The sequence below is a fragment of the Corythoichthys intestinalis genome, chromosome 8 (genome assembly GCF_030265065.1).
Source record: "Corythoichthys intestinalis isolate RoL2023-P3 chromosome 8, ASM3026506v1, whole genome shotgun sequence".
NCBI lineage: Eukaryota > Metazoa > Chordata > Actinopteri > Syngnathiformes > Syngnathidae > Corythoichthys > Corythoichthys intestinalis.
The window spans coordinates 49,280,640-49,296,667 of record NC_080402.1 but is presented as its reverse complement, the minus strand read 5'-3'; the positions used below and the strand labels follow the sequence as shown (position 1 = coordinate 49,296,667).

General features: G+C 40.0%; 1 protein-coding gene across 2 annotated transcripts in view; it reads right to left on the bottom strand.

The window, feature by feature from the left end:
• Positions 1-15,590, bottom strand: part of akt3b (v-akt murine thymoma viral oncogene homolog 3b) — a 49,624-nt gene extending 34,034 nt beyond the window's left edge. Inside the window, exons 1-3 of one of the 2 annotated variants that reach the window (XM_057843622.1) lie at positions 15,269-15,590; positions 4,959-5,070; positions 399-607 (exon numbers count right to left, since the gene is read on the bottom strand). In XM_057843622.1, the coding sequence (XP_057699605.1) occupies positions 399-444 (46 nt within the window). In that variant the 5' untranslated portion in view covers positions 445-607; positions 4,959-5,070; positions 15,269-15,590. The remainder of the gene's footprint in view (positions 1-398; positions 608-4,958; positions 5,071-15,268) is intronic. The other variant, XM_057843621.1, reaches the window with a different exon arrangement.
• Between the last annotated feature and the right edge of the window lie 438 nt (positions 15,591-16,028).

Below are 16,028 nucleotides of genomic sequence, written 5' to 3'. Positions count from 1 at the left end.
ACTGGCAATTTACTTGAGGGGATTTTGGGGTCACTCCCTGTTTTGTAACCCAAAATCAACAGGAAATGACCTATAAATGACCCAAAACCAACAGGAAGTGACTAAAAATTAACAGCAAATTATGTAAAATGCCCTAAAATTAAACTCAATGGTTGCCATTGACTGCCATAGATGTCCAAGCTGTTTGAAGTGGAGGGATGGCACCCTCCCACTTCAAATGAATTGGACGTCTACTAATGATAAAACTCATTCAATTCACAGCGCAAGGATGAAAACGGCTTGTTTTCTGTTTATTACTTGTATAGTCAAATATTATAGAATTATTTATAAGGTTGTTAATTTGCCTATAGATGTAGGTTTATATAGAATTAAATAGAATTGATTGACGTTGACATCACCTCTTTTTTGGACCCATCCTTCCTTGACCACGTTCTGGTCGCTCATGATGGCGTCTCCTCCTCCTCGTCACAGATTCTCCCAGGATGAAGACCTGTCCTCGCCTCTTTCTCGTCACCTCCTCCCTCGTTTCCTTCCTTTCTCTTCTCGTGTTCTCTTCTTATTCCTCCTCTTCGTCTTCTGTGGTTAGACGCAGCCCTGGTGAGTCAGCCTGGAAGGAAATAAAACAAAGTCGAGGTCAGTGGATTGTTTCCTTTCGTAGGGCAGCTCACACTTCCCGTCTCCTTGATTCCTTCTTTCCATCCCTCGACTGCTTCCTCCTCCCTTTTTTGTGTTCTTCACATTTTTCCTCTTCCCCCCCACCCTTAACTTCCTCCTCCATCTTTTGCTTCTAGGTCTAGCTTCCTTCACTTTCCTCCGTCTCTCCCACCTGTCACCTCGCACATGTTAGGAATCTTTGCCAGAGTTTCTAAGGAGACAAAAACTAGGTCAACTTCAGCATGTTCAAAAGGCATCTAACAGTAGGCACCAAAGTGTCAGCAACATTCTGCTAAAATGTGTACAACGTTCTAACAATACGCTGATAACATGGAGTTCAAATTATGCCAACATGCTGCTTAATTCCAACTAACATTCTTCCAACTAACAGACTGAAATGCTGCTAACCTTTCACTAGCATCTGGGAAAAACAATGCTAAAATTCGACCAAACTGCTTCTGACAATGAGCCAACATGCTAGCCTGAAGCTAAAATGCAGTATGAATCAAAGTGTCAGTAACATATTACTAAAATGTGCACAACATTCTGATAACATGCAAGTCAAGGGCGTAGGTTTGTATAGGGACGGTAGGGACATAACACTACCAACTTTACAGGATGCTGAAATTGTCCCCACCAACTTTTAAGCAACCTTATTTGCATTACACTGTATAATGACTTCACTGATATACAGTGGGTCAAATAAGTATTTAGTCAACCACCAATTGTGCAAATTCTCCTACTTGAAAAGATTAGAGAAGCCTGTAATTGTCAACATGGATAAACCTCAACCATGAGAGACAGAATGTGGGGGAAAAAAACCCCAGAAAATCACATTGTTTGATTTTTAAAGAATTTATTTCCAAATTAGAGTGGAAAATAAGTATTTGGTCACCTACAAACAAGCAAGATTTCTGGCTGTCAGAGGTCTAACTTCTAACGAGGTCTAACGAGGCTCTACTCGTTACCTGTATTAATGGCACCTGTTTTAACTAATTATCGGTATAAAAGACACCTGTCCAAAACCTCAGGCAGTCACACTCCAATCTCCACTATGGCCAAGCCCAAAGAGCTGTCAATGGACACCAGAGACAAAATTGTAGACCTGCACCAGGCTGGGAAGACTGAATCTGCAATAGGTAAAATGCTTGGTGTAAAGAAATCAACTGTGGGAGCAATGATTAGTAAATGGAAGACATACAAGACCACTGATAATCTCCCTCGATCTGGGGCTCCATGCAAGATCTCACCCCGTGGCATCAAAATGATAACAGGAACGGTGAGCAAAAATCCCAGAACCACACGGGGGGACCAAGTGAATGACCTAGAGAGAGCTGGGACCACAGTAACAAAGGCTACCAACAGTAACACAATGCGCCGCCAAGGACTCAAATCCTGCGCTGCCAGATGTGTCCCCCTGCTGAAGAAAGTACACGTCCATGCCTGTCTGCGGTTCGCTAGAGAGCATTTGGATGATCCAGAAGAATGTGTTATGGTCAGATGAAACCAAAATAGAACTTTTTGGTAGAAACACAGGTTCTCGTGTTTGGAGGAGAAAGAATACTGAATTGCATCCGAAGAACACCATACCCACTGTGAAGCATGGGGATGGAAACATCATGCTTTGGGGCTGTTTTTCTGCAAAGGGACCAGGACTACTGATCTGTGTAAAGGAAAGAATGAATGGGGCCATGTATCAGAGAGATTTTGAGGGGAAATCGCCTTCCATCAGCAAGGGCATTAAAGATGAGACGTGGCTGGGTCTTTCAGCATGACAACGATCACAAACCCACAGCCAGGGCAACAAAGGAGTGGCTTCGTAAGAAGCATTTCAAGGTCCTGGAGTGGCCTAGCCAGTCTCCAGATCTCAACCCCATAGAAAATCTGTGGAGGGAGTTGAAAGTCTGTGTTGTCCAACGACAGCCCCAAAACATCACTGCTTTAGAGGAGTTCTGCATGGAGGAATAGGCCAAAATACCAGCAACAGTGTGTGAAAAGCTTGTGAAGAGTTACAGAAAACGTTTGGCCTACGTTATTGCCAACAAAGGGTACATAACAAAGTATTGGGATGATGAAGTATTGACCAAATACTTATTTTCCACCATGATTTGCAAATAAATTTTTAAAAAATCAAACAATGTGATTGTCTGTTTTTTTTTTTCAACATTCTGTCTCTCAGCCAGTCTTGCTTGGTATTTACAGGTATCTTCCTGTTCATTTTAAGGCATTTGCAGGTTACTTCCTCTTGATTTTGATTCACTTTTGATTCATTTGGAGACATTCTCGAGTCACTTCCTGTTCAGTAACACAAAATCAACAGGAAGTGACTGAAAATCAACAGGAAATGCCGCAAAATTAACGCACTGCCCGGCATTGGCTGCCATAGACGTCCAATCTGTTTGAACTAGGAGGGGTGGCAGCGAATTAACATTTCTTTATTCGTTCCCATCCCTCCCACTTCAAACGGATCGGACGTCTACTAGTGATAAAATCATTCAAATTCACAGCAAATGTATGAATAGAGCTCGTTCGTCTGTTTATTAGATATATTGTAGAATATCGTAGCGTGATTTCCTATTAGGAGTGGGAACCTCTTGGTACCTCACGATACGATATGCGATACAAAGCTCACGATAACGATGATCTGACGATATGGCGATACAACGATTATCGATATGGTCAGGATATCTTTCTAGTATATTCAAGAAACAACTAATAAACAGAAAAACAAGCTTCTGCTGTGAATTGGAACGAGTTTATCACTAGTAGATGTCCAATCCAATTGAACTGGGAGGGTAGTGGCAGCCAAAGCCAGGCAATTAGGTAATTTTTTACCTGTTCATTTTCAGTTAGTTCCTGTTGATTTTGGGGTATTTCATGGGTCTCTTCCTGTGTATTTTGAGTTACAGAACAGGAAGTGACCTGGGAATCACCCAAATGAATAGGCACTGACTCAAACTCAACAGAAAATGACCTGTAAATGCCCTAAAATGAACAGCAAGTGACCTGTAAATACCCTGAAAATCGGACTGAATGACTGAATGCTCTGGTTTCGAATGACTGACGGTTCCCACTCTAAATGGATTGGGCGTCAAGCACCGTCAATGCAGCCTTAGAATTAACTTAGACACTATTGTGGTGGAAGATTTTGGTAGCAACTTGTTGGTTCATTTTCATTTTTTTTTTTTAGACATTGACACCTTTTTAAAACGATCTCGATTCTTTGCAGGAGCATATCGATAACCTTTTGGGATACAAAGTATCACAAAATATCACCACTCCGATATTTTGTCACACCCCTATTTCCTACTGACAATTATGGTATCACCATATCGTGAGATCATCGTTATCGTGAGCCTTGTATCGCAAATCGTATTGTAGGGTACCCAAAGTTACCCACTCTCATTGGTAACATGGAGCTAAAATGCCCTTAGAAATCGGCTAACATGACACAAATACATGGCTAACAGATTTTGTAGATATGTAATCTATTATACATGTCAGAATTTTGTTCTGTTATATCACAACAGTAGCAATACAACTTTTTAGTGACAGTATCATTTTATTATTGTGACGTATTGTGAATTAAATACATCCAGTATGAAGCTAACATACACGTAAAACTGGCAGTAAACCTTTAGGACGCTCAAATAAACACAATTCATGGTTCCATTCAACACTTAGGGTTACCAGTTCCACAACATTAAAAAAGAGGACACTTTATGGCATTTAATGAGAAAAGAAAATTTGCAACGGCAACTCTACTGTACTCCAAAAACAATTTTGAACAAGAAAACAGTGATTCTTAGACATGTTGTAAAATGTGACTATGATATGCCTTATGCTTTAAGCCTTTGTGTAACATGGTAAAAAAATCAAAGTCGTCTTTGTTGCTTTTGCTTAAAGAAGGGTTATCTTTATCCATTCAACATTAATGGAGATCCTTCATTTCAGCATGTTAATATAACAGTCAACCCATCGTGAGATAAGTGACAATAACATGGCAAGCAAGCACCTGGAAACAGAATGTGGCTAGTCTACATTTTCTACCATTTAACAAAGATGATAAGTGTCCAGCTTGAGGCTGTGCTGAAACTCGGACAAGGCTTTGAAATTCCCGACAAGTCCGGACATGACCACCCTACAAGCACATCAAGTCATACAGGTCCCGAAGAAGGAAAACAGCCCCAGGCTATCACATTATACCATATTTGTATGTTGCAAGACAAGACTTTCGGTTCTTTTTGCCTTAGAAGTTGGAATTCTGCCATAAAAGCCATTTTTGACTAGTTTTTCTTCCTTACTTTTGAGTCATGGACAGTAACCTTAACTGAGGCTTGCAGTTCTTCAGATGTTGTTCTGGGTTCCTTTGTGACCTCCTGGAGGAGTTGTTGCTATGCTCAATTTTTTCCTTACCTATGAAATAAAATCAACATTTAACAACTACATGTAATGTCTACTACTATTGTTTGATATTTACATTTGTTTGATAATCTAAAACATTAAAATGCAGGGGACTGCGAAAAATAACAATTTGGAACGGCATTGCACATATTGCAGTGTCAAGGAGTATTTTCCTGACATCTTGTGAACAATTGTTATTTAAGAAAATAAAAAATCAAAAGATAATTGAATTTCTTTTGTCTTGAAGCTCAAGTGTTTCTTACTCAAGGCCATATAACAATGTAAGCAGGAGACCAACACAACGCAGAAACAGAACATTTATATAAGGATGGTTCTTACAAGCGTCTTTAACCAGCCCAAACATTTCTTCCACAATCCTTTAACATTTATTTTGTAGTCAACAATCTGCAAATAAATGTTGGCTGCACAAATATTTATAAAATTCTGTATTTTGATATTTTAGAAACTATTTTATCTCATCCGACAACAGTGCCCTAAATATGGTAAGTTATTATTTATGAATTATTCCCAAAAATTAGAAAAAAACAAATCGACACATAAAAAATACAGTCCAGTTGCTTTGATTCACCTAACCTAACCTCTCCAGATTATTATGACCTGAATTTACACACACACACAAAAACTTATCGGCAAGCACTTAAGTACTTGTAATCCGATATTGTGATATTAACGCAAAAATTACTGGGAAAAATGATGCTGTGAAGCAAGTTATTTTTGTCATAGCATTCAATTTCCTCATTTTCTACACCGCTTCTCCTCATTAGGGTTGTCAGTGTGGGGGGACCCTAGCATAGCTGGCTATGGCCGTGGGGCAGGGAACTCGCTGGACTGGTCGACAGTCAATCACAGAGGACAAATAGACAATAATTATTCACACCAACGTTCCCACCTAGAGACATTTCAGTCTTTGATGAACTAAAAATAAAACATGACATGAAAAAAACGCACGAAGAAACCACGAGCTGTTGGCAAAGAACTCATTTTGTCTAAATGAAGCTCCTCAGTTCACATCAATGTCAATCAATGGCATTAAAATACCAAAATAAATACTTTCATAATTTATCAATGTGTGGGAAGGCCCTAACATATAGAGTAAGGGGAGGTCACTACCATCAATTCTCACATAAATTGTCCATGTCGATAAAACTCTCATTGACAACACCACACCCAATCTAGTATTCCTGCTCACCATGCATACCGCTTCCTCCACTATGCATTCTGTTTTATGAACCTATTTGGTTGCAAAAATTTTTGCAACATCCATTTTCAGGCTATCATGAACACTTATGTAACTCATTGACTGACTTTGATAGCGTGAAATGTCCAATCCATTTGGACAAGGAGAGGTTGGCAGCAATCAGCCCCCCTAGTCCAAATGGTTTGGACATCTAGCGCCATCAATGGCATTGAAAGATGAGCATTCACAACTAGTCCCCCCCAATTTAAACTAAGGATGTCACAGGTCCCATCACGTGACCGGAAATCGGGCTCAATCGTAGAATTTTCTGATTATCGGAATGTGAAATTATCGGAGGTGAAAAAGATCATGTTTTAAAGATGTATTTGTTAGTATTTATTTGAAAATGTTAAGGGTTCAAAGTAGAGGTCAACTGATAGATAAAACTTTTTTCCAACATTGGCTATGGGCCGATTAACTAAGCCGGAAAAAAGGATTTTGATCAGGCATCTGTGTGGGCGACTACAGCCGCTGTTGTCCGATGGTAGGACCCCGGAAGGACCCTGCAGAGTGCTACAGGAAGCTTCAGGCTTGCCTGTTTTGTAAATATTGTAAGATTTTTTTTTTTATCCTGCATGAGTTTCTTTAGCGTTTTAATTAAGTTGTTTACTGACTGATCCTTACACTCTAAATGTAACTCGTAGTGTTAGCGTAGCATTCGCATTAGCTTTAGCATGGCGAGCATCCTCTTAAACTCTCATTTGTTTACATCTCATCGTGACGTGACGTGACGTCCTTGTGGGTTTAATTATTTGAAAATAATGTACTGTTCTTGCTGAGTGTGTATAATCATGAAAAAAAGTGCTGCGTTCGTTGGTTTGGTAGCACTAGACCAAATTAATCATTTAAATCCAGTTTTAGATGTCTATATCGGGATCTGAAAATCCCATATTGGTCGACCCCTAGTTCAAAGCAAAAAATTTTTTAGATGTACAAAGATCTTGCCAAAAGATGCAAATATACAGTATATTTAATATATGTTTAATTCTAATGATGTTTAATACTACAAAACATCACAACACAGGCAGAAACCGCACAAGTGGACGTAAACATCATCAGAAGGCCAACTTACTGTTAGCTGTCGCGAAACGCTCTCTGAAGTATGGCAATATTTTACATTTGGATGTGTGCTGCCCCCCCCCCCCCCCCCGCCCCTTCCTTAATACATTGCCAAGGTATCGGATAGGAACTCTGTTTCGGCACATCTTCAAAATCAGATAACTCGGACTTGGGTCCAAAAATATGTGATCGGGACATCCCTAATTTCAACGAATCGGGACGTCGATCGTTGTCAATGGCAGGCAATGAGCTAAATACCATGCAATAAATTTTTCAAAAATGTATTTTTGTTTTTAGTCATTAATTTAGTTTTATGGACATTTTATAAATTTGTAAATGTTTTAGCCATAAAATATACATAAAAAATGAAGTAATGAACATTAATACTATTACAAATACTACTAAAACTATTGAGACCTGGCGTCAACATAGGTGGGCATCACGTTTTGGGTCATGTCGGCCAGTGATCCCCAACCACCATTTGCTACCGGGACGCAGAGAAATAATAAATCATTTGTTAATGACCGCAATCTAGCCTGGGACTATGGCATCGACGCATCAATCGCTGTCTACTCGATAGACTAATCCGAGTAAAGCTTTGTGTAGGTCGCCATCTAGTGGTCAGCAGCCCAGCGCCAGTCAATGTAAACAGTAACTTCAGCAGCTGTTGGTAGTGTGTGTCAGGCAGCGACGTCTTCGGACAGCATTTTTATGGGGAAAAGGCCACCTGCTGAGCCAGAAGAGGAGCCTACAACCAAGTCCATTCTGCATAATATGTAGCTAAAAGATAGAAAACGAGGCAACTAAAGCGAATGCACTGAATGCATCATACCTCATGGCGAACCGTATCACTAAAGCCAAGAAACGTCATTTTGCTTGCGACTACGGATATCTGCTGTCATGTTTTAGGAGAGGCCGCTGTTAAAAAAATTCAGCGTATGGTGAGTGACATTTACCCTGATAATGACATTAATTTTTAGCCCCGTCATGTTATTTTGAATTTACTGTCATTTTCTGCCACACAGCGCCGGTCTGTGAAAAAAAGTCCTACATTACATAGGTCCATGGTGCAAAAAAGGTTGGGGGACCACTGATGTAGGCCACACTTGTATACCAAATGCATACCTGTCAAGTTGTATGGTTTTGGCGTAATTTTTACAAGTGAGCACTGATTTTTAAATGTGTACGCCGTCTGTCAAGTTGTATGGTTTTGGCGTAATTTTTACAAGTGAGCACTGATTTTTAAATGTGTACGCCGTCCGTTCAAAATCTGTACATTTTTTTTTCTCCTTTTGGATTTTGTCACCATTTCGGCAACGAGACAATGTGTGGTACTATGCGTTACTACGTTGATTGAATGACGCGAGAAAAGTCAGACGAGGAGAGAGATGAGTGTTTGTTGTGACGCTGTAGCAAACGCGATGCTAGGCTAAATGGCTCCAATATTTCCTGACTGTAGCCGACAGCCTACAATCTACAGTATGCCTAGATATCACATGTATATAGAACTTCATGCGAAATGACAAACTCGGCGGCGTTAGAAAACAGCAGTCATCTTAAAGCAGTAGACTTCTCAGAACGGCTCTGTTGCAGTGGACCTTCCTAGCGAACCTAAGTAACTTTTTATCTAAAATACTCCTAAATGGGCAAAATCTTGACTTGAATGAAACGGTTTTAAAACTTTCACGTGTCAAAAGCAGACAGAAGGGAACTAATGCAAAAACGGGAGCAATTTTAACAACTTTAACATTAAATGACTTCCAAAAATAGCAACGGTTACTATGTTTTTTGTTTGTTTTTTTTTTAAATGGAAAAAAAAAAAAACATGAAAGGTAACAGCAGTTACTTTGCCAAGTAACTAATTACTCTTACAGTTGTGGTCAAAAGTTTACATACACTTGTGAAGAACATAATGTCATGGCTCTCTCGAGTTTCCAGTTATTTCTACAACTCTGATTTTCTCTGATAGAGGGATTAGAACAGATACTTCTTTGTCACAAAAAAACATTCATGAAGTTTGGTTCTTTTATGACTTTATTATGGGTGAACAGAAAAAAGTGATCAAATCTGCTGGGTCAAAAATATACATACAGCAGCACTAATATTTGGTAACATGTCCCTTGGTCATTTTCACTTCAATTAGGCGCTTTTGGTAGCCATCCACAAGCTTTTGGTTGAATCTTTGACCACTCCTCTTGACAGAATTGGTGCAGTTCAGTTAAATTTGATGGCTTTCTGACATGGACTTGTTTCTTCAGCATTGTCCACAAGTTCTCAATGGGGTTTAAGTCAGGACTTTGGGAAGGCCATTCGAAAACCTTAATTCTAGCCTGATTTAGCCATTCCATTACCACTTTTGATGTGTGTTTGGGGTCATTGTCCTGTTGGAACACCCAACTGCGCCCAAGACCCAATCTTCGGGCTGATGACGTTAGGTTATCTTGAAGAATTTGAAGGTAATCCTCCTTCTTCATTATCCCATTTACTCTCTGTAAAGCACCAGTTCCATTGGCAGCATAACAGCCCCAAAGCATAATACTACCACCACCATGCTTGACGGTAGGCATGGTGTACTTGGGGTTAAAGACCTCACCTTTTCTCCTCCAAACATATTGCTGGGCATTGTGGCCAAACAGCTCGATTTTTGTTTTGTCTGACCACAGAACTTTCCTCCAGAAGGTCTTATCTTTGTCCATGTGATCAGCAGCAAACTTCAGTCGAGCCTTAAGGTGCCGCTTTTGGAGCAAGGGCTTCCTTCTTGCACAGCAGCCTCTCAGTCCATGGAGATGCAAAACACGCTTGACTGTGGACACTGACACCTGTGTTCCAGCAGCTTCTAATTCTTGGTAGATCTGCTTTTTGGTGATTCTCGGTTGAATCTTCACCCTCCTGACCAATTTTCTCTCAGCAGCAGGTGATAGCTTGCATTTTCTTCCTGATCGTGGCAGTGACAAAACAGTGCCATGCACTTTATACTTACAAACAATTGTTTGCACTGTTGCTCTTGGGACCTGCAGCTGCTTTGAAATGGCTCCAAGTGACTTTCCTGACTTGTTCAAGTCAATGATTGTTCAAGTCAATAATCACTCACAAGAAATTACTAATTCGTGTTGCTGTATGTATATTTTTGACCCAGCAGATTTGATCACTTTTTCTGTTAACCCATAATAAAGTCATAAAAGAACCAAACTTCATGAATGTTTTTTGTGACAAAGAAGTATCTGTTCCAATCACTCTATCGGAGAAAAATCAGAGTTGTAGAAATAACTGGAAACTCAGGAGAGCCATGACATTATGTTCTTCACAAGTGTATGTAAACTTTTGACCACAACTGTACATTCAGGTAACTCAGTTACTTTTTGGGAAAAGTGATTTGTAACTGTAATCAATTACTTTTTAAAAGTAAGATTAACAACACTGGTCATAAAGATGCAGTCTGCAGAATGAAAAGTGTCGAAAGCGGAGATTTTATTCTGCCAATTTGTTGCCGAACACAATTTGCCCGCAACTATTGCTGATAACTTCTCAGAATTAGCTAAATAAATTTTCTCTGACTCAAAGATTGCATCGGTAAGTTAATTTTATCAATTGACCTTTTTAATTTATAATTGGACACACTAACAAACTACCTTCAAGTCAAACTGAATTGCGAGCTGAAGTGAAGCCATCAAGACATGATAGAAATTGCCAGTTCTACATACAATTATAACTGAAGTCACGGTTAAATTTTAGTAATTATGATGTAGCTGAAGATATTGATTGTTCTTTGATTGCACCAGGTTGGTTGTATGTTACAATATTTCCAATAAATTCATATTATTTAAAAATTAAGTTTGATTTTTGTTTCATATTGCATGCTATATACAACGTTGTAAGTAGGAGTGGAAACTTCTTGGTACCGCATGTTACGATACGATACGATTTTCGATACAAAGCGCACGATAACGATGATCTGACGATATGGCGATCAATACATTGGTCAGGAAATCATTCTTGGAAATTCTACAAACAACTAAGAGACGGAAAAAAAAGTTTCTGCTGTGAATTGGAATGAGTTTATCACTAGTAGACGTTCAATCTGTTTGAAGTGGGAGGGATAGCAGCGAATTCGAAAGATTTTGCAGCAACTTGTTGGTTCATTTTTCTTTTTTTTTTTAGACATTGACAACTTTTTAAAACGATATCTCGATTCTTGGCAGGAGCATATCGATAACCTTTTGGGATACAAAGTATCACGATATATCCCCATTTTGATATTTTGCCATTCCCCTAGTTGTAAGATTAGTCACCAATTTGTAAGGGCACACATCACTATTTTTAAGATTGCCAATGGCCTCGAGTTGACAGGTATGTATATGTATGTGATGTCCACATGTGGATGAAAGGTCCTTAGGTTTAATTTTATTCTTATTATTTTACCAAAAATAGTCATCAAAATGTTAATCATAATAGGGCTGCAGCTATCGATCATTTTAGTAGTCGATTTATCGATGAACTAGTTAGTTCGAATAATCGATAATCGGATAAGGAACATAAAAAATTAAAATACTTGAGCTGAGCCTCAAACGGTATAGAAAAATAAATAAATGAGGATCTATTTACAATAAAAGCGCAATTGGCTAACTTACATAGCAAAAGTCCGCAAGCTTAAATGATATAAAATGCTAACGTTTTTTTTTTTTAAATAATGTTTTTAACAAATGGTTCAGACACATTCCACAAAAAACGGCTAAATATACCTATAAACTAAATTACGAATGCATTAAAAAATAACATTAGCTCAAACAAAAACTTGTTGATGGTGGTCTTAACAGGGAGCAGCTGGATTTGGCCTTGTTAAATGAGGCAGACTAGAGCGAAGTCTATCCACCCAAATCAATACAACTAAATGCAAACACTTTAAAAACAAACTATTACCGTATTGGCCCGAATATAAGTGTGTTTTTTGCATTGAAATAATACTAGAAAAGAGGGGGTCGTCTTATATTCGCGGTCTAGACATTATACCCATTCACGACGCTAGATGTCGCCAGATATCATTGAAGCCATGTTCTGTCATGACAGATCTCAGCTACTCTCAGGTTTAACCAGTTTGCATTATTGCAATGTTTTTCCTTATTCAGATTTGTTTCAAAACTACAGTTACAGTTAGACTTCACTTTGATGGTTAATGCAGTTATTGCAATTTTGTTGTTTTATCATAATAATAGATTGGTTTATTTACATTTCAAAAACCAGAAGCCATTAATTTATAAATGTGATTGCACTTTAGACATTTAAATGTTCAGATATTAAGATTTGAATGAGGCAAAATAACATGCTTTTGCTCTCAAATATATTGTTATAATCATTTGTTTCGGATGTACTGTAATTATTTTCTGTATAGAAATTATTTTGGTGTTCAAAAAGTCCTTTTTCAAACTTGAGTCTTGAAAAAGAGGGGGTCCTCTTATAATCCGGGCCGTCTTATATTCGGGCCAATACAGTAAAACGCCACTTTAATTAAATGAATACCCGAAGGAGCAAAATTTAATCCAAATCTTTTTTTCTAATCGAATACTTAAGTTAATCGATTAATCGTTGCAGCACTAAATCATATTCTATGTAAAGTAATTATACACATGTGTAATTGTTTCCCACTGTAGTTTGCTCTTCATACACAGTATTTATTTTTATTACTCTGCTCTCTGCAGCCACGTCTACTTTGAAAATTAAGAAAAAAAAAATTAAGGATACTCTTTCAGTGCCGTTGACGATAATAGATGTCCAATCATGTTTCTCTTCATCCTTTTGCTGTGAATTTAAATGAGTTTGTCACGAGTAGACGTCCAATCTAGAGCTGAAACGAATACTCGAGCAACTCGAGTAACTCGAGTTTAAAAACTGGTCCGAGTAATTTTATTCACCTCGAGGAATCGTTCAATTTTGCCAGCTCTAAGCATCACATTTTGCCCGGACTACTTTTAATGGGGGACAACGCGGCGACGTCACATGCGCAGAGGAAGAAGCAATTACAAAAAAAAAAAAAAACTTACTGCAGCCGACAGCCGCTACAAACTACGCCGACGTTGCTAAAAACTACGCCTGCATGATGCTAGTGTGGTAGCATGTAGTGTCCGATGAGTCTCATAGATATCGCATGTATTTAGGACTAGATGCGAAATGACAGACTCGGCCGCGTCTGGGCAGCGTTAATAAACAGCCGCCATCTTTAAGCAGTAGACTTCTCAGCGCTAATAAATATAATTTTATTGTCACTCGCTCACGTAATGTCAGCCCTTCGGAGGGCTAGGTTTCTACTGATTATGACCACTGTCGATGCATGGCTAACGTGTCTTACATACAGGCTTTATTTAATCTGTAAAAACACAGCGCTGTAGAGTGATGAGGGTGTAAAATTAAAACATAATAAAGCTAACTGTCAGTTTTAGCTCAGGAGTCATTGCTGAATAAAACACCAAGGAGCATTGGTCCCTAATGTGCTCCAATACAGCAGGTATCATACATTTATTTTGAACACTCAAAATCCTATCAGCACTTACAGTTTAGACTAACTTAACTAGAACTTAAAAATAGCTTGACACAAATGGAAATTCAATTGAAACTCGTGGGAAAAACACATAGCTTTCAAGTTATGTGTGTTATCAAGCGTAATTACATTTTTAGGTAAGAATTTTTTTTTTTATACGATCTAGAAGTTTTTTGAGTGAAAGCAGTGAATTTTTTTTCCCTAGTCACATCTGAGACGCAATTGTTAGCTGTTTTCAACACTGTACATCGAAAATAAAGACATTGACTGAAAATGGTTCAATATTGGATTAAATGTCTTTTTTTTCTCATGTATATTTATAATTGCTCTTTACCTAAAAAAAAAAAAAAAAGTTTTATCCGATTAATCGATACAATTTTCAGTCGATTACTCGAATACTAAAATATTCGATAGCTGCAGCCATAGTCAAATCCATTTAAACTGGAAGAATGGCAACGAATGAACATTTGCTACCCTACCAGTTCAAATGATTTGGACGTTTATTGCCGTTAAATGGTAGCCACTGAGTTTAAACAAATACAATTATGCTTAGGTGGTCATTAAACGCTTGGGCCGTACTATGCCTAAGTGGAGGATGACAACAAACCCAACAGAAATGTCCAATCAACTATTTTTTATAGTTTTAGAGTCGCAACCCTCATGTGACCACCATGACACTAGCAATATGGTTGATTCGCATCCAGAGGCCTCGATGTGTACCCAACAAACAAACAAACAAACGGAACCAGAGCTTTTGTTTCAAGGGCGTGTGTGGTGTCATTTATTTGTTACATAACAACATCCGCTAGGCGTGCTTCCATTTTATTTCAAGGCGAGCAAATGTCGGCCACCGGAGAGCCGCTCGGTGTTCGTTCAACACGTCGCCCGGCCTTGCGTGGCGAAGCGGGAGACAAGGTGGCGTTTCGCCGGCCGTTAGGTGCCTTTCGTGCGGCGCCGACGGTGGCTCGAGCTGAGGATGCTAGCGGGGGGAGGAGCGGGGTGGACTGGGGGGAGCCGACGGGTATTAGCAGGGTTTGATGCTAAGCTAAAGTAGCGGTGATGCTGCTTTAATCTTGTGTCCCAGTTGGGGTGTTATCAATCGGGAAAATGGAGGATGAGGGGGCCAAAGCTTGGGGAGGCTGTGACTCGCCCTCCCAGGGGTCGACGAGCGAGATCCCCTATCCGAGCAAGCGGCTAGCCTAGCGTGCTAACCTCCGTTCCCACCCGCCACAACTACCCCCCACCACCACCCCCCAAAAAACCCGACGTCTGCTTCTTCTCGCACGGCCCCGGCACGAAGAGCCACCTTCCTCCGTTTTCGGTAGGATGAAGGGAGTCTTCATCGAGCGGTACAAGCGTCTCACCTGGTGTTGGAAGATTGACCGGGATGCCCCCTCCCAGTCCTCCCCTCCGCCTCGACGGCCACTGGAGCATCCGACGGTCCCTCAGTGGCGAGAGCAGAAGGCGATCGGATCCATAGCCGCCTGTCGCGAGGCCCGAAGCCGACACACGGCGGAGGACGAAGAGACGGACGGACGGGCGGGCAGACCGTCAGACAAACGCCGCTCGTGTCCCTCCCCTGCTCCGCCAGGAAAAGTCGCTCACGCTCGGCTCAGCTGGCACGTCACGACCAGCCAGCCAGATCCGACCGACCGGGAAGGTTGCTGCTGCCGATGCCTTCAATGTCTGTAGGACGAGAACGCTGTCGCCCCCCACGAGACCACACAAACGGAGTTTAGCCCGTGTCTGTTTTGTATAAAATCGCGTCAGGTTCCCAGATAATGTTAAAATGTACACACCGAAGCAGCAATCAAGGAATAAATATGGTTTACAATTGCGCTGAATCCATAGATGCACCACAAATTGGGTTCGACGAAGTGCACGTGAAGGCAGCATCCCTCTCCTCATGGCATCCAGGGCTTTTGTTGGTCCCTGGCTTTTGTTGTCTCCCCCCATGTGTGTCTGCGTGTGTTCACTTTGTGTGCAGCTGATTGTTCTCGCCCAGCTGCTTATTGGGAACTTTCAATATATGAATATAATTGAAAATATAATATATTCATATATATTTAATAATGAGTAAATACAACGCCTCGAAGTGCCAGTACTTGATTATTCTAGTCATCA